This window comes from Solanum verrucosum, unplaced genomic scaffold (genome assembly GCF_900185275.1).
Source record: "Solanum verrucosum unplaced genomic scaffold, falcon-dt-bn FXZP01000208.1, whole genome shotgun sequence".
Classification (NCBI taxonomy): Eukaryota; Viridiplantae; Streptophyta; class Magnoliopsida; order Solanales; family Solanaceae; genus Solanum; species Solanum verrucosum.
In genome coordinates, this window is record NW_026020329.1 from 941,131 (window position 1) to 966,637 (window position 25,507).

General features: G+C 33.5%; 1 protein-coding gene across 1 annotated transcript in view; it reads left to right on the forward strand.

The window, feature by feature from the left end:
- Positions 1 to 2,955: 2,955 nt before the first annotated feature.
- The window catches only part of LOC125836033 (uncharacterized), a 28,656-nt gene continuing 6,104 nt past the window's right edge, over positions 2,956 to 25,507 (forward strand). Inside the window, exon 1 of the mRNA XM_049515127.1 lies at positions 2,956 to 3,072. Within this exon, the coding sequence (XP_049371084.1) occupies positions 2,956 to 3,072 (117 nt within the window). The remainder of the gene's footprint in view (positions 3,073 to 25,507) is intronic.

Genomic DNA, 25,507 nt, shown 5'->3' on the forward strand with positions numbered 1-25,507 from the left:
CATCAAGGTCTGTAGTTTGGGCTCGGGGGCGCCGTGCCACTTAGTGCGCCCCAACCCAGACTCTATAGCGCCCTGCGCCACTCAGTACGAGGGTCTCCAGGTCCTCTACCCTTTCCCACTTCTTTCCGTTTGAGTTTCCTTAAATCGTACCTATGTTTTCTAGTTGATTTTTATACTCTAAGGTACGTCTAAACATCATGAGATCATCCATAACAAAAGACCATAATCTTTGAATCCATTATTCAAATTCAAGACAGAGCTAAGAATCAAGGCTAGAGAGTTCTTCGAGTCTTTTCAAAAAGTCTTTTACAATTGTTTTTAACTTGTTTTAAGACTTAAGCATTGAGTTTGAGAAAGACAAGAGCCGAGTTCATTTCTTTAAAATGATATGTGGGAACTAAGTATTCCCAAGAGTAAATGTTTTCACATTTAAGATGAGAGGAAACATCGATTTCCGAAAGAGTTTTCATGAGCAGTTTAGTACCATCTCTTTTAAGAGAAAGACTTTTGAGTAATAATCTCAAACCATAGAAAGAGTTATGTTTTAAAACATATGAGCTAGTTACATTTTCGGAGTAGTATTGAGCACCAAAATGGGGACGAGTTCAGATAACTCAAAGTCTCCATAAACCATGTAGCCAATGTGGGTAGAAAGGGTCATACTTTTTAGATGATTCCTTAATGTTTTTTAGCCTGGACTAGTGGATCCACTTAGTAGTAGTTTCTATACCCCGACAAAGTATTGTTTCATCACATAGCTTGTAGACACGTAATTTTTTACCGAACTTAAGTTTTACACCATTTTAGAACTTAAATATTTTATAAAAATCTAACTAAATATTTTAACTTTTATCTTATTTTATTAACTTTATTTTAAAGAATTTGAAAACAACAAAAAATAGAATTACATTTTTAGGTAAAGTTTTATTTTCACTGGTTTAAAAAAGAAATGAAAACTTACAAAAAAATATGTATTCTTTTAATTTAGATTTTACTAAATAAGACGATGCTTCTTAATTATATTTTTAGGTTGGCTATTTAACTTTTTAGTTCAAACTAATTAATTTAATTTTTTATAAATATTTAATTTATAAAATAAAAATAGCGTGAACTGCCCATTACCCCCTAAACCTCTACCCAGTACCCACTTACTCCTCCACTACCCCACACACATATACTACATACTTAACCCACTTTCCCAGATACATAAAAAACCAAAAAACTTTACACGGAGAAAAAAAATCAACAACTACAAAACCAAAAAAGAAAAAAGAAAAACGCAGCAATGAGAAGGAGAAGAAAGATAAAAGAGAAAAAAAAAATTTACGCAGAAACACAACATTTAGAAAAAAGAATAAAGGTTGGAGTTCGAGATTTGTTTTTGCGATTTTAAGTTCGTGGTTCCTGAACCCTTCTCGTGAAATAATTTTCACAAGAGGTAACACTTAATTTTATTTTATTTTTGTATTAGTTTTATGTCATGATTGTGCAAGAATTAATTTCAATATATTGAAGTTGTTCAGATTTCGTATGTGTTTAACCCGTTAATATTATAAATGTTGTATACTGAAATATATCCTAACATGATATATGACATGTGAGTATTTTTTACATGCTTAAAAGTCCATTCCTCGCTCTTTTTTTTCTTAACTAATTATCAAAGTTTTTATATTCGTATCTTACTAAATTAATTCTTTGTTTGGTCATGTTAAGAAAAGTATTAAGTTATTTTTTATGATATAATATGTGTGTAGTCTTGATCTTTTCGGTGCTAACAAAAATAATAATAAGACAATTACAATCGGTATACTAACTATTGTATGCATTTCTAAGATGAAATACTATTATCATTTTTATTTTAAATAACGAGATATTGATGATATTATTTCGAAATAACTAAAGATGGATAAAAATTGATTGAACGATTGTAGTTCGGCACCACTTGATTCACGCTTAAAAAATTTGACAAACGAATTTTGGTAGGCAAATAAATATAGACATGTTTAAAAAATGATTTCACTTAAGAATGTGGTTACACATCTTTTTTGAGACGCTAAAAGAAATTCAAGAATGTGGTGATGCACCTTGGTCAAATTATTTTTAATAGTCGACTTTTGATAAGTTTAAACTAAGACTTATAATAGATAAAATTATAAAGCGTGATGCAAAGAAGACAGTTATGTCTCTAAATATCAAGACCAAGAATGCGGTTACGTATTTAGGTCGAGACCAAATAAAAGTTCAACAAATAAAAAATGCGAGCAAATCATGGCCTATAAAAATATATCCAAAAGATAGTTAAAATAAGTATAAGTCAATAAAAGTGACCGTGCTAGAACCACGGGACTCGAGGGATGCCTAATACCTTCCCCTCTGTAACATCTCGCAAATTGAAATAACTAGGAAGAAATTAAGAATTGGAAATAGTCAATTTTTGGAAAGAATAGAAATCTGGAAAATTTGTTAAGTATGTTAAGTTGAGTTTTTGGTCAACTTCAAACGATCATAACTCCTAGCTCAGTATGAGTTAGGTGTGTTTCCAGATATCGTAGGAAAGATCTTAGAATAATCTTTCCAACGCTGCTGAGTTTGCGTAATTTCGAGTAGGTATGAGTGAGATAGGCCCATTTGAAGTTGGGTTGTTCAAATAAGGAAAGTCTAAACCGGATTTTGGAAGGGTATTTTGGTCTTTATCATACCCAATTAAATTAATTCATTTTTGGTAATTACTTAGGGCTTTGAACTGAACTTGGTCAGTTTACGCTTTTGAAAAATTGAGTTAGGGTTTTAGAGAAGAGGAAAGAAGAGGAGAAAGGAGGAGAATAAGCAAGAATGGTCAATTCTCGAAGCTAAGATTGTGGATTTCGTCAAAGGGTGATCCCTACGAGGTATGTGAGGCTTTCATAACGTTGGGTTGTGTTGAAGTTCACCCAACTATCCCGTTACACTCCAGAGATGGTTGCGGATATGAGGAGTAGAATGAGTCTGTTTGTTGCTAGGTTGTCCCATCTATCAAGCAAAGAGGGCAGGGTAGCGATGCTAATTGGGGACATGGATATATCGAGGTTAATGGTATATGTGAAGCAGAGTTGAAATAGCTTAAAGAACGGTTGAAAGACCTCCATGATAAGGGCTTTATTCAACTAAGTGTCTCACCTTAGAGGACTCCAATCTTATTTGTGAGAAAGCAGGATGGTTCCCTTAGGATGTGTATAGATTACTATCATTTGAATAAGGTTACCATCAAGAACAAATATCCTCTCCCAAGAATTGATGATCTTTTCGATCAGCTTCAGGGTGCTACCTGTTTCTCTAAGATAGACCTCAGATCAGGCTACCATTAGTTGAGGGTAAGGGAATGTGATATTCCAATGACAGCATTCAGGACCCGTTATGGTCATTATGAGTTCCTAGTTATGTCCTTTGGTTTGACCAATGCGCCTGCAGCATTCATGGACCTTATTTAGACATGTTTGTTATCATCTTCATTGATAACATACTAATATATTCAAGGAATAAAGAAGATCATGCTAGTCATCTCAGAATAGCTCTCCAGACTTTAAAAGATAGAGAGTTGTATGTCAAGTTCTCCAAGTGTGAGTTTTGGCTTAAGTCTGTGCCATTCTTAGGCCACATTGTGTCTGGAGAAGGAATTAAGGTTGATACTAAGAAAATTGAGGCAGTGCAGAATTGGCCTAGACCTATGTCTCCAACTGACATTACGAGTTTCTTGGGTTTGGCTGGCTATTATAGAAGGTTCATAGAGTGGTTCTCGTTTATTTCATCCCTTTTGACCAAGTTAACTCAGAGGATAGTGAAGTTTCAATGATCTGAAGCTAGTGAGAAAAACTTTTAGGAATTGAAAAAGAGGTTGACTATTGCCCCAGTTTTGACCTTACCAGAAGGTACTCAAGGTTTTGTGGAGTATTGTGATGCATCTAGAATTGGTTTGGGTTTCGTATTAATGCAGAATGGCAAGGTTATAACTTATGCCTCCAGACAATTGAAAGTTCCTGAGAAAAATTACCCAACCCATGACTTAGAGTTGGCTGCTGTAGTATTTGCTTTAAATATATGGTGTCATTATTTGTATGGTGTTCATGTAGATGTATTCACTGATCACAAGGGCCTTATGTATGTGTTTACTTAGAAAGAGCTTAATTTCAAACAAAGGAGGTGGTTAAAATTACTCAAGGATTATGACATGAGTATTCTTTATCACCCATGTAAGGCTAATGTTGTTGTTGATGCTTTGAGCAGGTTGTCTGTGGGTAGTACCTCCCATGTTGAGGAAGAAAATAGAGAGTTAGCGAAAGATGTGCATAGACTTGCACGCCTCGGAGTTCGACTAATGGATTCCACAGAAGGAGGGATAGTAGTGATGAATGGGGTTGAATCATCATTAGTGTCAGAAGTAAAATAAAAGCAAGACCAAGATCCCATTTTACTTGAATTGAAGGCAAATGTTCTTAAGCAAAAAGTAATGGCTTTTGAACAAGGAGGAGATGGTGTGTTGAGGTATCAAGGTAGGATTGTGCCAACGGTGGATGAACTCCAAGAGAGGATCATGGAAGAAGCTCATAGCTCCAAATATTTCATCCATTCAGGTTCCACAATGATGTGTCGTGACTTGAGAGAAGTGTATTGGTGGAGTAGTATGAAAAGGACATTGCAGAGTTTGTTGCTAAGTGTCCGAATTGACAACAAGTTAAAGTAGATCACCAAAGGCCCGGTGGGTTGGCTCAAAGTATTGAACTTCCAGAATGGAAGTAGGAGATGATTAATATGGAATTCATTACAGGTTTACCAAGGTCTCACAGGAAGCATGATTCGATTTGGGTGATTGTTGACAGAATGAAAACATCAACCCACTTTTTGCCGGTAAAGACTACCCATACAAAAGAGGATTATGCCAGGTTATATATTCAGGAGGTGGTAAGACTTCATGGAGTCCCTGTTTCGATTATATCAGATAGAGGTGCAATATTTACTGCACAGTTTTGGAAGTCATTCAAAAAAGGCTTGGGTTCAAAGGTGAACTTAAGTACTGCCTTTCATCCTCAAACAAATGGGCAAGCAGAGCGCACTATTCAGACATTAGAAGATATGTTGATAGCTTGCGTGATTGATTTCAAAGGTAATTGGGATGATCACCTGCCTCTCATCAAGTTCGCTTACAATAATAGTTATCACTCTAGCATCCAAATGGCTTCTTATGAAGCTCTTTATGGAGAAGATGCAGATCTCCTATTGGATGGTTTGAAGTTGGTGAAGCTGGGTTGATAGGACCTGATTTAGTTCATCAAGATATGGAGAAGGTGAAAGTGATTCAAGAAAGGTTGAAAACAGCACAGAGTCGTTAGAAATCCTATACTGATGTGAGGATGGATGAGTTAGAGTTTGAAGTAGATGATTGGGTATATCTTAAAGTTTCACCCATGAAGGGTGTTATGAGGTTTGGTAAGAAGGGAAAGCTTATTCCTCGATACATTGGCCCTTACAGAATATCAAAAAGGGTTGGTAATGTAGCTTATGAGTTGGAGCTACCTCAAGAGTTAGCAGCGGTTCATCCGGTATTTCACATCTCCAAGTGCATGGGCGATCCTTCATTGATCATACCAACTAAAGATATTGGGATCAAGGATAGTTTATCTTATGAAGATATTCTGGTCCAGATTTTAGATCGTCAAGTTCGCAAGTTGAGTACTAAGAAAGTAGCATCAGTCAAAGTTTTTTGGAGGAGCTAGTTTTTTTAGGGAGCTACTTGGAAAGTTGAAGAAGATATGAAGAAGAGGTATCCACATCTCTTTGAAACCAGAGAAATTCCAAATCAAGATACTAATCCTTTTCTTGGTATTTATTTATAAGTTGGCATGTTGTTTTTGCATTTTGATTGTTGGGTGTTTGAACTAAATGTTAGATGTTACTAGTAAGAGTAATCTCATTCGAGGATGAATGTTTCCAAGGGGGAGATATTGTAACATCTCGCAAATTGAAATAACTAGGAAGAAGTTAAGAATTGGAAATAGTCAATTTTTGGAAAGAACAGAAATCTGGAAAATTTGTTAAATATGTTAAGTTGAGTTTTGGTCAACTTCAAATGACCATAAATCCTAGCTCAGGATGAGTTAGGTGTGTTTCTAGATATCGTAGGAAAGATCTTGTAATAATCTTTCCAACGCCACTGAGTTTGCGCAATTTCGAGTTCGTATGAGTGAGATATGCCCATTTGAAGTTGGGCTGTTCAAATAAGAAAAGTCTAAACCATATTTTGGAAGGGTATTTTGGTCTTTACCATACCCAATTAAATTAATTCGTTTCTGGTAATTACTTAGGGGTCTAAACTGAACTTGGTCAATTTACGATTTTGAAAAATTGAGTTAGGGTTTTAGAGAAGTGGAAAGAAGAGGAGAAAGGAGGAGAAGAAGCAAGAATGGTCAATTCTCGAAGCTAAGATTGTAGATTTCGTCAAGGGGTGATCCCTACGAGGTATGTGAGACTTTTATAATGTTGGGTTTGTTCACCCACGTGCCAAGCATGTTTATTTCAGCATGAATTCTTCCTAAAAGAGTTTGGAAGTTTGATGTTCTTGGTATGTATTCTTGAATTTGATGTCGTTCTTGAATTAGGATGAGAGGGAGAAGTGTATGAGATCATTATGTCGAATTATAGAGTTGTTTGGATTTAGGTTCTTAGGTACATTTGCTGGGTATCTGATCTAAAAAGAATTTGGGAAAAGAACCGAGTTTAGGCGAATTGGAGCTGGAAAACGAAGAAGGAAAATAGTCGGGTGAATCTGGGCATTGGCTCCGCATCGTGGACCTGCTCCTCAGATTTAGCAAAAGTTCTTCGCAGAACAGAGCGGTCACAAACCGTTCTACCTCAAAAAGTATTTTCGCGACCAAAAAATTTAATATATCTCTGCATCGCAGACTAGTATCCAGACAGTGATTTCTTGATCTTTTCTCATGTTTAACTATCTAAAAACACTCCTAAACATCATGAGATCGTTCCTATCCCAAATCACAATCCTTGAATCCATAATTCAATTCAAGAAAAGTTAAGAGTCAAGTCAAAGAAAGTCAAGAGTCAAGTTAAGAGAAGTTCATAGAGTTTTCAAAAGTCTTTCATAAACGTTTTAACTTTGTTTAAAGACTTGAGTTTTGAGTTGAGTAAAGAGTAAAGTTTGAAGTTCATTTCTTCAAAAGAGTATATCGGGACTATGTATTCCCAAAGAGAAATGTTTTCACATTTACAGAAGAAAGGAAACCTTGATTTTCAAAAGAGCCTTTGAGCTAGTTTTTAGTTAAAGAGTAAATATTTTCACATTTTAGCAAGAAGGGGAACATCAATTCCAAAAGAGTTTTTAAGCTAAGTTTTGAGTAATTATCTCAAACCAAAGAAAGAAGTTTTGTTTTAAAACATATAAATTAAGTATACTTTTGGGAGTAGTATTGAGCATCAATATGGGGATGCGAGTTCATATTAACTCAAGTCTCCATAAACCATGTAGTCATCATGGGTAATAAAGGATCATACTTTTTACATGACTCCTTAAGTGCTTTTTAGCATAGACTAGTGGATCCACTTAGTTAAGGCGTTCTATATGACGACAAAGTATAGGACAGTTCTGGCAGCGTGGGCAAGACGATGTATCACCACTTAGTCTCATAGTGGTGGTTGTTGGTTAGAGAAACTCCCACATAAACTATATTACTTTATTACATGAGTAAAGTTGAGTTTGCTATTACATTTCTTTAACGAACTGAGTTTCTTGCTACTGTTTTAAAAGTTTTCTATATATTACATGTGTTTTATTGTTTTATATTGAGTTAAGTTATTCATGAGTTGAGTAAAGCCAAGGTAAGTATTCCTTTCAAATTCTTTTCAAGCCTATGTATTATTAGAATTCCAACTCGCATACTCGTACATTCAATATACTGATGTCAGTTGGCCTGCATCGTCTTATGATGCAAATCAGCATTGAGTGTCTCGTTGATCAGGTTAAGCACTAACAGTCAGTTGGTGAGCCTCATTGCTTTTCGGAGGGCTCCTTTTTACATTGCTTTGTAGTTTTTAGTTGTTAGGATGATCGGGGGTCCTGTCCCGACATCCCTCTTTATTTTAGAGGCTTTATAGATAGTTAGTAGTTCAGTTGTCTTCACATGATTATTTTTTATGTTAAGACTTGAGTTGTCATTTTGGCCAAGTTGAATGTTTGACTTTTAAATGTTCTAAGTTATTTTGTGAACAAGTTTAGTAGAAGTGCATTTGATCATTGTAATAATACTTAGAGTCTTCCGCTGAGTAAGTAAGCCAGACCAAGGGTTCGCTTGGGGCCAACAATGGTTCTCGAGTGCTAGCCACGTTCAGGGTGTAGGCTCGGGGCGTCACACCCTCGGTCAATAGAATTCCTTAATCGAATTTCTAATTCGCAGACCAAATAAAGAGTCATTTCCTTTCGATTAGGGATTAAACAAAAAGGTGACTTGGAACACCATAACTCAATTCCAAGTGGCAACTCTGAAAAATAAAAAATAATCACTAAATTAGTAACGTCACTTAAATTGGAAAAACCCTTCCGCCAGGCGAAAAAGCCGGCGGGCAAAAAAGGGGTGTGACATCTCTGGCGATTCTTCTGAGGAATAACCAGAATTCGAGCTTTGTTATATTGACTTTTATTTTATTATTATTATTTATTTTTGGATATATTGTGTGTGATTGCCTAATATGCTACTTGTTGCTCTTATATCACTTTTATATTGTTGAACTATAATTATCTTTCTTGGTGCAACCATCTGAGTCTCTTAAAATAGGATAGCAGGGAATGCAATTATGCAACTCATTGCAATGTATTGACACTCAGTGAAGGATTTTAGTCACATATGTTAGGCAGGGTTGGACCAGCAATGAAGTTGAAATAGCGCTGCTACCGATAAGTTGCCCCTCCTTGGCTCGAGTTGTTCACTTGGGTAAGCCAGTCTAGACACCAATCTCTTCAGGATTGAACCTAGTAAAAATAGAATATAGACATGCTTATCCCTAATATGTTCTATTTATTTGCATCATTTGCATTTGACTTCGTGAGCTTCAAAACAAGAGTTGGGTCCGTCTAGGACAAGTATCCGTCTCTTACTTGACCACTTAGATCATTTAATGTGCTACATGAAAATGCATTTATTTAGAAAATCTCTATAAGTTGACTCATTTTAGTGTGCTTAGTGAAAAAAATGTGTTATCTTTCGATCTTTACAAAAAAAAGGGAGAAAACAGAAAATATTTCTTCTTTTAGAAGACATTATACATTTCTAGAAAATGAAATGAAAGATTTCACACTACTTAACCAAATTTAAAAAAAAAAAATCTTTTTTTATAGTTAATAAGAAAAATTCAAAATATTTTACTTTCATAAGACTTCGAAAAATTGCATTTGTCAGAAAAAAATAATTAATACCTCAAAGTTTTTTTTACTGTCTAGTCTGAATGAACTACGCACACCTGATTCTCAACTCGATGAGATACGTAGGCAACCCTCTTCGGGTTCGGTGATCCTTATAAAAAAAAAAAATTTAAAAAAGATAATTGATCCTTATTTAAAAAAATGTTGTGTTTATAATCTTCCTGAACTACGTTTGACTTGATTCTTGCTTTGACGAGATACGTAGGCAGTCTTATGTTGAGGTTCGGTCCAACTAAGAAAAAATCTAGAAAGTCCTCATCACAAAAACTAGGGAGAAAAAAAAATTAAGTTTATTTAAATTTCAAAGAAAAATGTTTCTCTTCCTTATTTTAAAATCTAAAAAAAAAGATATAAAAAATTTTATTTCTTTAAAAGGATTTTTTTTTTTTTTTAAAAAAAAAATGCTTCTTGACTTAGTTGGTACCAACATGTTTAGGAATGTGCATAAGAAAAAAAGAAAAAAAGTGTTAAACTATTGGCAAGACAGTCCAACTTTGTTGTGACCTATCGACTTCTTTTGGTATCTCCTGATATTTTTATGTAATACTTGAAATATCATCTTGCTTAAAGTTAAGAAAATTCGACCTCATTGTTTAAAGTGCATTGTGTGGTGAGATTTAGATATAAAGTTCAATGACATGCCTTTGTTGATCTAGAACTTGGTGGCGCGAATGTTGGTTGAGACAAAATTTTGAGCAACATATTATAGGCTTTCTTTGATCCGATAATGTCTTTCAAGCTTACCAAATGACATGATATCCTTAGAACTCTCATTTTGAGCATAAAATAATTTTATTTGAATAACCATATCTTAGCATATATATCCTTTCGAGTGCATAAATGCACTATTCATTGGTCCAACCTCCTTGAACACACTATAAATTATCTACACAGTGCCAAAGGTCTAAGTTGGGTAATAAAGTGAATAGATCAAATATGTGAAAGTAAAAAAAAATGACAAAGAAAAGCTAGAACGAAAAAAAAGAAAAACATTTAACGAAAAGAAGAGAAAATGAGGAAAAAAGAAGAGAAAAATAATGGGACGTAGTATAGCAAGGACCCTCATTAATAATGAGACGTAGTATAGCAAGGACCCTCATTAATAATGAGACGTAGTATAGCAAGGACCCTCCTAAATAATGGGACGTAGTGTAGCAATGACCCTCCTGAATAATGGGACGTGGTGTAGAAAGGACCCTCCTGGATAATGGGACTAGCTGGACCCTCCTGGATAATAGGACCTTCCTACATAATGGGATTAGCATGACCCTCCTCATAATGAGATTTAGATTAGCATAACCCTCCTACATAATTGGATTAGCAGGACCCTCATACATAATGTGATTTAGATTAGAAGGACCCTCCTACATAATGGGATTAGAACGACCCTTCTGGACAATGGGATTAGAAAGACCCTCCTACAAAATGGGATTAGCAGGACCCTCTTACATAATGGGATTAGCAGGACCCTCCTCATAATGAAATTTAGATTAGCAAAACCCTCCTACATAATGAAATTTAGTTTAGCAGGACCCTCCTAACTAATGGGATTAGCAGGACCCTATTACATAATGGGATTAGCCGGACTCTCCTACATAATGAGATTTAGATTAGCAGGACCCTTCTACGTAATGTGATTTATATTAGCTGGACCCTCCTACATAATGGGATTAGCAAGACCCTCTTACATAATGGGATGTAGATTAGTAGGACCGTCCTACATAATGGGATATAGATTAGCAGGCCCCTCCTACATAATGAGATTTAGTTATTTTCTCCTAGGATAAACACTTCCTAGTTTGATACCGTTATTTTTCATTTTCTCCCAGGATAAACACTTCCTAATCTGAGACCGTTATTTTTTATTTTCTCCTAGGATAAATACTTCCTAGTGTGAGACGTTATTTTTTATTTTCTCCTAGGATAAACATTTCCTAGTCTGAGACGTTATTTTTTATTTTCTCCTAGGATAAACAATTCCTAGTCTGAGACGTTAATTTTTATTTTCTCCTAGGATAAACACTTCCTAGTCTGGGACCATTATTTTTATTTTTCTCCTAGGATAAACACTTCCTAATCTGAGACGTTATTTTTTATTTTCTCCTAGGATAAACACTTCCTAGTCTGAGACCGTTATTTTTTATTTTTCTCCTAGGATAAACACTTCCTAGTCTGAGACGTTATTTTTATTTTCTCCTAGGATAAACACTTCCTAGTCTGAGACCGTTATTTGTTATTTTCTCCTAGGATAAACACTTCCTAGTCCGAGACGTTATTTTTTATTTTCTCCTAGGATAAACACTTCCTAGTCTGAGACCGTTATTTTTATTTTCTCCTAGGATAAACATTTCCTAGTTTGAGACGTTATTTTTTATTTTCTACTAGGATAAACACTTCCTAGTCTGTGAAATTAGTTTTGTTTTCTCCTAGGATAAACACTTCCTAGTCCGAGACGTTATTCTTTATTTTCTCCTAGGATAAACACTTCCTAGTCTGAGACCGTTATTTTTTATTTTTTCCTAGGATAAACACTTTCTAGTCTGAGACCGTTATTTGTTATTTTCTCCTAGGATAAACACTTCCTAGTCTGTGACGTTAGTTTTGTTTTCTCCTAAGATAAACACTTCCTAGTCTGAGACCGTTATTTTTTATATTCTCATAGGATAAGCACTTTCTAGTCTGAGTTTGTTTTTTTTTTTTTAATTCACATTTGCTAATAGCTCACAAATTTTTTCCAACTGGGGCAAAAAATTTGTTTGTTTCTTTTGTTTGTGATGGTTTTCAGGTTTCTTCGAGCGAAAAAATGGATTTTAAATTCAAGAACAAAGTTTCAACTTTTTTCAGAATGATCATTCCCCATAATAGCTAGAATCAACTTCTCAATTGCATGCAACAACCTAACTTCCTAACACTTACTTCTATTCAGCTACTGATCAACAAAACAAGCAAGGATTCAAGAACATTTTCAAATTGTCATTTTGAAGAGTGTCAAAAACTCACTCTAAGTGGCAAGTTAAGCAATGAATCCATTCAAGATCAAGATATTCACCCAAAAAATCAAGATGATATCTGAAAGTCAAGACTCAAGTGAAGACTCAAGAGAAGTTGCATAGATAGTAGTTTGTACTTTTATTTTCCTTTTGACTATTAGTTTTCATTTTTTTTAGGTAAGGATAGGAGCGCGACCTGGAGCCTCGATGGAACCTCACTTAACTTCCAACTCATCACCTCATATCCTTGAACTACACGTGACATGATTCCCTTATAACCCGGGATATGTAGGATGTCCATAACCAAGACTCGGTCACATAAATTTTTCCTTCAAATACAAGTCCGGTCAAAATTTGTCACGTTATCTACTTCTTTATCTGAAAACTCTTCGTGTTTCCAGTCAAAGAAGGGTAAACTATAGACACGTAATTTTTTACCGAACTTAAGTTTTACACCATTTTTAGAGCTTAAATATTTTATAAAAATCTAACTAAATATTTTAACTTTTATCTTATTTTATTAACTTTATTTTAAAGGATTTGAAAACAACAAAAAATAGAATTACATTTTTAGGTAAAGTTTATTTTCACTTGTTTAAAAAAGAAATGAAAACTTACAAAAAAAATTGTATTCTTTTAATTTAGATTTTACTAAATAAGCCAATGATTCTTAATTATAATTTTAGATTGGCTATTTAACTTTTTAGTTCAAACTAATTAATTTAACTTTTTATATAAATTTAATTTATAAAATAAAAATAGCCTAAACTACCCATTACCCCCTAAACCTCTACCCACCTACTCCTCCACTACCCCACACACCACTACACACCCCCACACACATATACTACATACTTAACATACACACACACGATTCTGGAAAGAAAAACCCACTAAAAACCCCACTTTCCCAGATACATAAAAAACCAAAAAAACTTTACACGGAGAAAAAAAATCAACAACTACAAAACCAAAAGAAAAAAAATAAAATCGCAGCAATGAGAAGGAGAAGAAAGAAAAAAAAAATTACGCAGAAACACAACATTTAGAAAAATAACAAAGGTTGGAGTTCGAGGTTTGTTTTCGCGATTTCAAGTTCATGGCTTCTGAACCCTTTTTTCTCGTGAAATAATTTTCACAAAAGGTAACACTTAATTTTTATTTTTGTATTAGTTTTATGTCATGATTGTGCAAGAATTAATTTCAATATATTGAAGTTGTTCAAATTTTGTATGTGTTTAACCCGTTAATATTATTAATGTTGTATACTGAAATATATCCTAACATGCTATATGAATGTGACTATGTGAGTATTTCTTACATGCTTAAAAGTCTATTCCTCGCTCTTTATTTTCTTAATTAATTATCAAAGTTTTTATGTTCGTGTCTTACTAATTTGAATTAATTCTTTGTTTGGTCGTGTTAAGAAAAGTATTAAGTTATTTTTTATGATATAATATGTGTGTTGTCTTGATCTTTGGGTTGCTAACAAAAATATTAATAAGACAATTTCAACCGGTATACTAACTATTGTACGCAGGTCTAAGATGAAATACTATTATCATTAGAGAAAATATATAATTACCCCATCAAATCTGTACCTTTTTTTGAAGTAAACACCTAAAGTTTGCGGGGGTCCTATTACCCCATCCAATTATTTCCAACAATTCTAAATACACTATATTTACAATATTTACAATCTCATAACCGGTGCGTGTGTCTCATCCCCGATATAAAATAATATTTTTTTATTTTTCTTACCCGTTTAATTGTGGGTCGGGTAAAACCGTGACCCACTCACATTTTAACCCTTAAGCCCTTCTAGAAAATTTGTGTTCATTTTTTCCGATTCCTTTTCCTTTTCTCTACATGATTTTTAGTGAGATGTGAAGAAGAATCTGAAGATGAAGGTATTGTTTACTCACTGGAGTGAACTTAATCAAGATCTTCTTGAGAGGGTTCTTTCATGACCATTAACTTCTATATTTCTTATATTAAGCTCTATTTGAAAGAGGTGAAAATCTAAAAATTCCTTAGTTACCCATCTAATTTTCTTAAAGAAAAGCAACAAAAATGGTTCAAATTTCCTACTTGGTGGACTCCTCTGTTTCCATAACAATAAAAATGGTGAATTCCTAATCTGTAATTTTGTTACTTTCTTAGCTTTCAAGCTCCCTTTATTGAATTATTTAGATAGTCTTTATGAAATTGGGATAATTTCGACTCAGAAATCATACAAACTCTTTTCAATTCTTAAGTAAATGTGAGAATGTAGCAGCAATTAGAATACAAAAAAACATATATACAGTACTCGTCAATAATCACCCAGAAAAGCTTTGTCCAAGAAATCCTTTGTTCTTGAACTTTTTAGGGGAAGTGGTGACTTCCAATCTTGCTACGTGTCACGTTTACATTGGTTTAGGGGTGAATTTTTATTCATTCACGTGCCCCTCCACACTTGAGATTACACCTTCTCTGAAAAAGGGTTAAAATGGTGTATTTAGAGTTGTTGAAAATGATTTCGTGGGGTAATAGGATCCCTGCAAACTTTAGGTGTCTACTTCAAAAAATGGTCCAAGTTTAATGGGGTAATTATGTATTTTCTCTTATCATTATTACTTTAAATAACGAGATATTGATGATAATATTTCGAAATAACTAAAGATGGATAAAATTCGATTGAACGATTGTAGTTCGGCACCACTTGATTCACGCTTAAAAAATTTGACAAACGAATTTTGGTAGGCAAATAAATATAGACATGTTTAAAAAATGATTTCAATTAAGAATGTGGTTACACATCTTTTTTGAGACGCTTAAATAATTCAAGGATATGGTGACGCACCTTGGTCAAATTATTTTTAATAGTCGACTTTCGATAAGTTTAAACTAAGACTTATAATAGATAAAATTATTAAGTGTGATGCAAAGAAGACAGTTATGTCTCTAAATATCAAGACCAAGAATGCGGTTACGTATTTAGGTCGAGACCAAATAAAAGTTCAACAAATAAAAAATGCGAGCAAATCATGGCCTATAAAAATATATCTAAAAGATAGTTAAAATAAGTATAAGTCAATAAAAGCAATTGTGCTAGAATCACGAGACTCGAGGGATGTCTAATATCTTCTCTTCGGTCAATAGAATTCCTTACCCGAACTTCTTATTCGCAGACCAAATAAAGAGTCTTTCCTTTTGATTAGGGATTAAACAAAAAGGTGACTTGGAACACCATAACTCAATTCCAAGTGGCGACTCTGAAAAAATAAAAAATAATCCCTAAATCAATAACGTCACATAAATTGGAAAAATCCTTCCACCGGGCGAAAAATTGGTGTGACATCTCTAGAGATGTCACACCCCTTTTTCGCACGATAGTAGGGTTTTTCCAATTTAAGTGACGGAATTGAATAGGGATTATTTTTATTTTTCAAAGTCGTCACTTCGAATTGAGTTATGATGTTCCAAATTACCTTTTTGTTTAATCCCTAATCAAAAAGGAAATGACTCTTTATTTGGTTTGCGGACTAAAAATTCGGGTAAGGAATTTTGTTGACCGAGGGAAGGTATTAGGCATCCCTCGAGTCCCGTGGTTCTAGCACGGTCGCTTTTATTGACTAATACTTATCTTAAATTATCTTTTATTTATTCTTGGATACATTATTACAGGCTGTTATTTGTTTGCATTTTACATTGTTGAACTTTTTATTTGGTCTTAACCTAGATGCGTAACCACATTCTTGGTCTTGATATTTAGAGGCATAATTGTCTTTTCCTCTCGAGTGCATCACACTTAATAATCTTATTTTTATAAGTCTATGTTTTAAATTAATAAAAATTAATTATATTATTGGACAGGGTGTGTCACCACATCCTTGAGTTTATTTTTAATTGTCTCAAAAAAAGATGCGCAACCGCATTCTTAATTGAAACGAATATTTTCAATACACCTAAAAGTTCATCTAAATTTAAGAGAAAATATTTGTTCCTTATAAAAATAATAATCAAATAACATAAAATTAATTTAAACTTTTAGGGTGCATGATAAAATTTTAGACCAATATTACATTTTTTTTAATTTACTCTTAAAGTTAATATCAAAATCAAGCATTACACGGGTAGCAATTTCTTACTAATCTAACAAAACAATGATGAATTACTAAAACAAATCTCTTTTTTTTTGTTTGATAAAATAAAAGTGACAATAATTTTTTGAGCCTAATAATCTCTATTTTATTCTTATTGGCATCTAAGTTAAAACAAGAACACAACTACAACCAGTTCATTTTTAAGAAATAACAACTAACAAATAAAAATAAATAATTCAAGATAGACACCAATTAAAACTATCTCAATTCATTAAATAGAGATATGCTTAACACTTAACTCAATATTCAATCAAATTATGAATAAAAAAATAGGAAAACTTGTCAAAAAATTACATCAAATTCCATAAATAAATCAATAAAGAGATTAGGTAAAGCTAAATACCACAAAATCTTAACGAAGCTCGATTAGAATACCCACAAATATTTTGTAGGTTATTTGTGATGGTATATGTATTTGTGTTGATATAAAAATAATGGGTAAGAAAGAAAAGATGTGAATGTGTTAGTGAATTTTTAAAAGAAAAATAAAATAAAATGGGAAGGTTTTATCTTGCTCGTCTGTTTGTGTGGGGAGTCTTTCTGGTTGCTGATGATATTTCTTTTGATTTGTTGTGCGTTGGTAGTGTTGGAAGTGGGGGAATCGGTTTTTTCTTTTTTCTTCTTTTTTTCCTTGTAAGTGTTGTGTGTTTTTCCTTTGTTGATGGTTAGTTTTTTTTTCCTGATTTGTACGTATGAGTGTATATTGCTTCGGATCCTCTCCTTGTTTTAAGATCTTAGGTAGTATAAATAGGATAAGATTAAGGTGTTTCAAAATATAAGGAGAGTGGAAGGGAGTATAGTTGAGTGGAATGTGGGTAAGAGGTTTAAGGGAGTGGAGAATTTTATAGTAGTAGGATAAATGGGAGTGTGCAAAAAATTATAATAATAAAAATATTATCTAATTTTGAATTAATAAAAAATAAAACTTAGCCTAAAATGTGATTCTATTTTTTATAATTTACAATTATTTTAAAATAAACTAACTAAAATAAGATAAAAATCAAAATATTTAATTCAAATATAAACAAAATATTTAACCCTAAATTTTGTGTAAAACATCAAGTTCGGTCAAAAATTATGTGTCTACAGTTTACCCCTCTTTGACTGAAAACACGAAGAGTTTGCAGACAAAGAAGTAGACAACGTCATAATTTATGATCGAACTTTTATTTTAAAGGAAAAATATGCGACCGGGTCCTAGTTTTGGACAACCTACATATTCTGGGTTATAAGGGAATCAGGTCACGTGTTGTTCAAGGAGATGAAATGATGAGTTGGAAGTCAAGTGAGGTCCCTTCGAGGCTCCAGTTCGCAGCTCTTGTTTGTACATGAAAAAAAAAACTTAAAAGAAACTACAATTACAAGATCCTATTTATATAGCTTCTTTTGAATCTTGACTTGGGTATTCATGTTTCTCGAATTGTGAGATATTGATTTTTTTTCTCAAGTGAGTTTGAAGGTAAACGCCTTTCTCCATGTAGGCTCCTTCTACTCAGACTTGGATATAACCTTATTCTTAGGTGAATTCTTGCTACCTCAATTGAAAATGAGTTGGAAAGTTGGCTCCTTTCCATATAGGATCTTGAGCTTGAAATGTGGATTGACCTTGTTCTACAAGCGGAACCCTGAAATTAAAACAAACAAAACTAATAGCACAAAATTTTGCCCCAGTTTATAGTAAAGAAAATTTTGTGAGAAAAATACAAGATGGTGCTTAGCTTTGAATCGAGACTCTGAATGACTCGAGCTTTGTTGTGATGTATTCTTCATATGACCTCTGCATGCTTAAACCAATTTCATTCCTCATGATGACCTAGTTAAATTAAATCATGGCCAATTGATCCCATTATTTATGAGGGTCATTGCATATACTACGTCTCATTATTTAGGAGGATCCTGCTAGTCTCATTATCCAGAAGGGTCTTGCTAGTGTCTCATTATCCAAGAGGGCCCTGATACACCAATTCCCATTGTGCAGGAGGGTCCTGCTATGCTAATTCTCATTGTCCATGAGGTCCTGCTAGTCTCATTATCCAGGAGGGTCCTGCTAGTGTCCCATTATTCAGGAAGGCCCTTGCTATACTACGTCTCATTATTCAGGAGGGTCTTACTAGTCTCATTATCTAAGAGGGTCCTCCTAGTGTCCCATTATTCAGGAGGGTCCTTGCTATACTACGTCCCATAATTCATGAGGGTCATTGCTACACTACGTCCCATTATTTAGGAGGGTCCTTGCTATACTACGTCCCATTATTCAGGAGGGTACTTTCTACACTACGTCCCATTATTCAGGAGGGTCCTTATTATACTACAATTGTTCAGGATGGTCCTTGCTACACTACGTCCCATTATTCAGGAGGGTCTTTACTACACTACGTCCCATTATTCAGAAGGGTCTTTACTACACTACGTCCCATTATTCAGGAGGGTCATTGTTACACTATGTCCTATTATTCAGGAGGGTCCTTGATATACTACGTCCCATTATTCATGAGGGTCCTTGCTACACTACATTCCATTATTCAGGAGGGTCCTTGCTATATTATGTCCCATTGTTCAAGAGGGTCCTTTCTATAGTACGTCCCATTATTCAGGAGGATTCTTGTTATACTACATTCCATAGACTAATAATACAAACAAAACACTTACCCAGTATGGACTATAATTTTTTGTGCAATGTTCCCATTTAGCTCTTCGTAGACTAAATTAAACATCTAGGTTTTTGGATCTTTGATCTTGAAATAACTCGAGCCCCTGCTTCAACAAAGAAAAATTGTGAATTTCAAAATGTGGTGGTTGGTTTGTGGTTTTGCATTTTGACGAGGATTGTTAGCACTTGTCATGTTTTACTTATTTTCAAACGGTCAGTGCTCGTCATTGATTGACTGTATTTTACCCAAATTTGGTTACTTTGAAGGACTTAAATACCATATATGCCTTCATTTCACGCTACTCATTGTTTATCCTTCATTAAATCATGGACTTTTCTGAATCCAAAACTCGTCGATAAAGGATAACTCATTGGCCTGATGCTTTACCTTATACAATCCAAAAAGTTGGTAGCAAGTCTTGAAATCCTTTCTCACTTTCTTGACACGGACTCGACACAAGGACATATGAAATAAATTGATGAAAAGTGAAAGAAAAATAAATATACACTACACAAGAATAGAAGAAAATGGTTCGATGATAAAGGTTCCTTTTAGAGAGAGAAACAAAAGAAAACTTCTCTAGGTGTGGTAGCCAACTATACTGATCATAACATGCACTTTGAATTGATTATCACAATTTGTCCATCCAATATATTAATCAACCATTATTGATCATCCAATTTTGACGTGGAGTTCCAACATTTAACAAAGTCATAACCAAGTTCAAACTCTTATCCGCCTTATGATGTCCACGAGGGTTTTTGCCACTAAGATTCTTTCATTTTGATTCCTTCAACTCATATTCGCCTTATGGTGCCCATTAGGGTTTTCACCAATAAAATTTTCATTTTTGTTTCTGTCAACTCATATTCGCCTTATGATGCCCAGTTAGGGTTTTCACCAATAAGACTCTCTCATTTTTTTTATTTTTTTTCACAACTCACTTTCACCTTACGGTGCCCACTTAGGGTTTTCACCAATAAAACTCTCTCATTTTTATTTCTCAACTCACATTCGCCTTATGATGCCAAATTAGGGTTTTCACCAATAAGATTCTCTCATTTGTTTTGTTTTTTTCGTGACAAAGAGTATGGTGTCATCGTTTGTACCCTTAGCATACTTACTCTTGACATTTCAAAGGTTGACCCAAAGGTATTTCTTGGATTGAAACTAAATATGAATTTTTGACAAGGTTAGTAAGAAATGACAGCACGAAAGCTCAAATCCGACTTTAAGTGATGGGGTTGACTTTAGCTTTGACGTAGAAAATAAATAAATAAAAAGGAAACGACTTTTGCCCAGTTCTTTGCAAATATGGATTTTTGGATTTTTTATTTGGTTGGACCGAACCTCAACACCAGGGTTGCCTACCTATCTCGCCAAAACAAGAATCACGTCAAACATAGTTCAAGTAAATCAAAATTTATTTTTCTTTTTCTTAATTTTTCCTACAAAAGACATCTTTTGAGAAACGAATCAGTTCATGGTTGTCTACGTTTTGACTTTAGTTGGTACCAACAATTAGTATTATGCATATGAATCACTTTCAACTACTTCTAGACAAATTTGAGGTCAACTTTGAGTACTCCCTATAGTTTCAAATGGTATCTCGAACATACTTAAGTATTTACAAGATCACTTCATCTTGCATAAATTAAGAGACTAGAATTATTCATATCATCATGTTTCAAGTGCCCTTACAACAAATAAAGTCTTTTTTCACACATTACAGAATAATTTAGATCGTAGGACATTTTTGAAAGTCACTCACACTCGGAAAGATGTTCAATGCATTAAATTGAGATACCATATGCTTGGCCCTCATGTAAGTATCCACAAATATGAGAACACTAAAAATGAGATCAAATAGGACTTGTCATTGGCTTGTAATGTAAGCGTAGTGAAAGGTAGGATATTTATTTGGGATAAAATTGCTATTTTCTCCTTAAAATTTGCACAATGCTCTCAATTATTTTTTCATTTTAGCATTTGACATTTGTTTTCTTGAAAGTTTCTCCTCATTTTTTTTTTCTCATTCTCTCTTCTTTTTGTTGGAGATTTTTTCATTTTTCGTTCTAGCTTTTCTTTATCATTTTTTTTTACCTTCACATATTTGACCTTTTCACTTTATTACCCAACTTAGATCATTGACAATGTGTAGATAATTGATAGTGAGCTCAAGGAGGTGAGACTAAGAAATAGTGCATTTATGCACTCAAAAGGATATATGTTAAGATGTGGTTATTCAAATAAAAATGTTTCAGGCTTAAAATGAGAGTTCTATGGATAACAAGTCATTTGGTAGGCTTAAGAGGCACAATCGGATCAAATAAAGCCTATAATCCTTTCCCAATTTAAATGTTGCTCAAAATTTTGCCTCAACCAACATTCAGGCCAAGTTCTAGATCAACAAATTGATGCCTTTGCATTTTATATCTAAAGCTCACCACACAATGCACATGAAACAATGAGGTCGAATTGTTTTATGTCTTAACTTTAAGCAAGATAATTTCTTAAGTAATACATATATGTATCAAAAGGTACCAAAAGAAGTCTATAGGTCACAACAAAGTTGGTATGTCTTGTTAAATAGTTTAACACTTTATTATTATTTCTTATAGACACTCCTAAGTATGTTGGTATCAACCAAGTTAATTTTTTTCTAGATTAAAAAAAAATCCCTTTTTTTACCCCAATTTTTGTAACGAGGACATTTTAGATTTTTTCTTGGTTGGACCGAACCTCAACATAAGGCTGCCTACGTATCTTGTCAAAGCAAGAATCAGGTCAAACGTAGTTCAGGAAAATTATAATCTCAACATTATTTTAAATAAGAAATACTTCTTTTTTTTATTTTTTTTTAATAAGGATCACCGAACCCGAGGAGGGTTGCATACGTATCTCATCAAGTTGAGAATCAGGTGTGTGTAGTTCGTGCAGATTGGATAGTTAAAAAAACTTTATGATATTGAAACTTGAGTTAATAAATCCATTATGTTTCAAGACTTTCTAAACAAATGCATTTTTCATGTGGCACATTAACTGATCTAATTGATCAAGCAAGAGAGGAATATTTGTCCTAGACGGATCAACTCTTGTTTCGAGTCTCACTAAATCAAAATGCAAATAAGCGGATCCTACTAGTGTTAACCTCGTCTATGTTCCACTTTTAGTAGGTTTAAACGTGAAGGAGATAGGTATCTAAACTGGCTTACCCGAGTAGACAACTCGAACCAGGAAGGGGCAACTTATCAGTAGCAGGACTTTTTCAACTTCATTGTTGATCCAACCGCGTCTAACATTGGTGACTAAAAATCCTTCGCTGGTGTCAAAACACTCCAGTTTTATCTCAATAAGAGTAGGATACATAATTGTATTCTTTTGAATATGTGTGAAGTGTTACTAGAGACTCAGAATAGTTGAGTAAGGAAGACAATATAATACAATTCAACAACATAAAAGTGATAAATGAGCAGAAAGTAGCATATTACGTCATCATACACAATATATCAAAAAAATACAATAATAAAATCAAGTAAGAGCCAATATAATAAAGCTCGAATTTTGGTTATTTTCCAGCGGAGTCGCCATCTGTCACACATCTATTTTCGCACGCGGGATAGGATTTTTCCAATTTAAGTGACGATATTGATTAGGATTTATTTTATTTTGTCTTTAGAGTTGCCACTTGAAATTGAGTTATGGTGTTCCAAGTTACATTTTTTTAAAATTCCTAACCAAAAGGAAATGACTTTTTATTTTTTGGTCAGCGAACTAGAAATTTGGGTAAGAAAATCTATTGACCAAGGGGAAGGTATTAAGCATCCCTCGAGTCCCGTAGTTCTAACACAGTCACTTTTATTAACTTATACTTATCTTGATATATTTTTGGATAATTTGTGTCTATAGACCAATGTTTACTTATTTTTTAATTGTTGAATTTTTATTAGTCTCAACCTAGATGCGTAACCACATTCTTGGTCTTGCCATTTAACGCATAACTGTCATTTCCTCTCGAGTGCATCACACCTAATAATATCAATTTATACTTCCTGGTTTGAATTAATAAAAATTAATTATATTATTGGACAAGGTGTGTCACCACATCCTTGAGTTTATTTTTAATTGTCTCAAAAAAAGATTTGCAACTGCATTCTTAATTGAAACTGGTAATTTTCAATACACCTAAAAGTTCATCTAAAGTTAAGAGAAAATATGTGTTCCTTATAAAAATAATAATCAAATAACATAAAATTAATTTAAACTTTTAGGGTGCATGATAAAATTTTACACCAATATTACATCTTTTTTATTGTTATTTACTCTTAAAGTTAATGTCAAAATCAAGCATTACACGGGTAGCAATTTCTTACTAATCTAACAAAGCAATGACGAATTACTAAAATAAATCTCTTTTTTTCGTTTGATAAAATAAAAGCAACATTAATTTTTTGAGCCTAATAATCCCTATTTTATCCTTATTGGCATCTAAATTAAAACAAGAACACAACCACAACCCGTTCATTTTTAAGAAATAAAAACTAACAAATAAAAATAAATAAATCGAGATAGCCACCAATTAAAACTATCTCAATTCATTAAATAGAGATATGCTTAACACTTAACTCAATATTCAATCAAATTATGAATAAAAAAATAGGAAAACTTGTCAAAAAATTACATCAAATTCCATAAATAAATAAATAAAGAGATAAAGTAAAGTTGAATACCGCAAAATTTTAACTGAAGCTCGATTAGAATACCCACAAATTTTTTGTAGGTTACTTGTGATGGTATATGTATTTGTGTTGATATGAAAATAATGGATAAGAAAGAAAAGATGTGAATGTGTTAGTGAATTTTTAAAAGAAAAATAAAATAAAATAAAATGGGAAGGTTTTTTCTTGCTCGTCTGTTTGTGTGGGGGATCTTTTTGGTTGCTGATGGTATTTCTTTTGATTTGTTGTGCGTTGGTAGTGTTGGAAGTGGGGGAATGAGTTTTTTCTTTTTTCTTCTTTTTTTCCTGTACGTGTTGTGTGTATTTCCTTTGCTGTTGGTTGATTTTTTTTTCCTGATCTGTACATATGAGTGTATATTGCTTAGGATCTTCTCCTTGTTTTCAGATGTTAGGTAGTATATATAGGATAAGATTAAGGTGCTTCAAAATATAAGGAGCATGGAAGGGAGTATAGTTGAGTGGAATGTGAGTGTGGGTGAGACGTTTAAGGGAGTGGGAAATTTGGTAGTAGTTAGGATAAATGGGAGTGTGCAAAAAATTATAATAATAAAAATATTAGCTAATTTTGAATTAATAAAAAATAAAACTTAGCCTAAAATGTAATTCTATTTTTTATAGTTTACAAATATTTTAAAATAAACTAACTAAAATAAGATAAAAATTAAAATATTTAACCCTAAATTTTGTGTAAAACATCAAGTTCGATAAAAAATTACGTGTCTACATAGCTCATACTGATGGTTGTTGGTTAGAGAATCTCCCATAGAGTTACTTGTATTTTAATATACAAAACTAAGTTATTGTTTTGTTTTTCAATACACCGAGTTGTTATCTACATGTTTTGAAGCTTTTCTTTATACTGCATCTTTATTACTACTTTATATTGAAATGAGTTGAGTTAAGTTGAGACGAGGTAAGTTTCTTCAATTCCATTTCAAGCTTATGTCTTATTTTAGAATTCCTCTCTCATGCTCGTACATTCTATGTACTGACGTCAGTTGGCCTGCATCTTTTATGATGCAGATACAAGTAACCAGGATCAACATCTAGCACTTCGTTGATCCAGTTGAGCTTCAGAGTTGTGTGTGAGTCTCCTTGCTTCCGGAGGACCCCCTTTTATTTGCTTTATCATTCTAGTCTAATTAGGATGTCGTGGGTCTTATCCCGACATCCATCTCAATTAGTAGAGTTTTCATAGACATATAGATATAGTTCATGAGTCTTGTGCATTTCCAGTTTCGATGTTTGGACTTGAGTTGCCATTTTGGCTAATGAGTGTTTCTTTATAAATTCTGAGTTTGTTCTTTGAGCTACAACTTTACTTTTAAAGTTACTTCTTGTTGAGTAACACTCTGCTAGTAGTTAAGCCAGGCCAAGGGTTCTCTTGGGGCCATCAATGGTTTTCGAGTGTCGACCACGTCCAGGGTGTAGGCTCGGGGCTTGACAAACTTGGTATCAGAGTCCGTAGTTCAAGAGTCATAGGGTGTGTCTATGAAGCCATGTCTGTAGAGTCCTAGTTA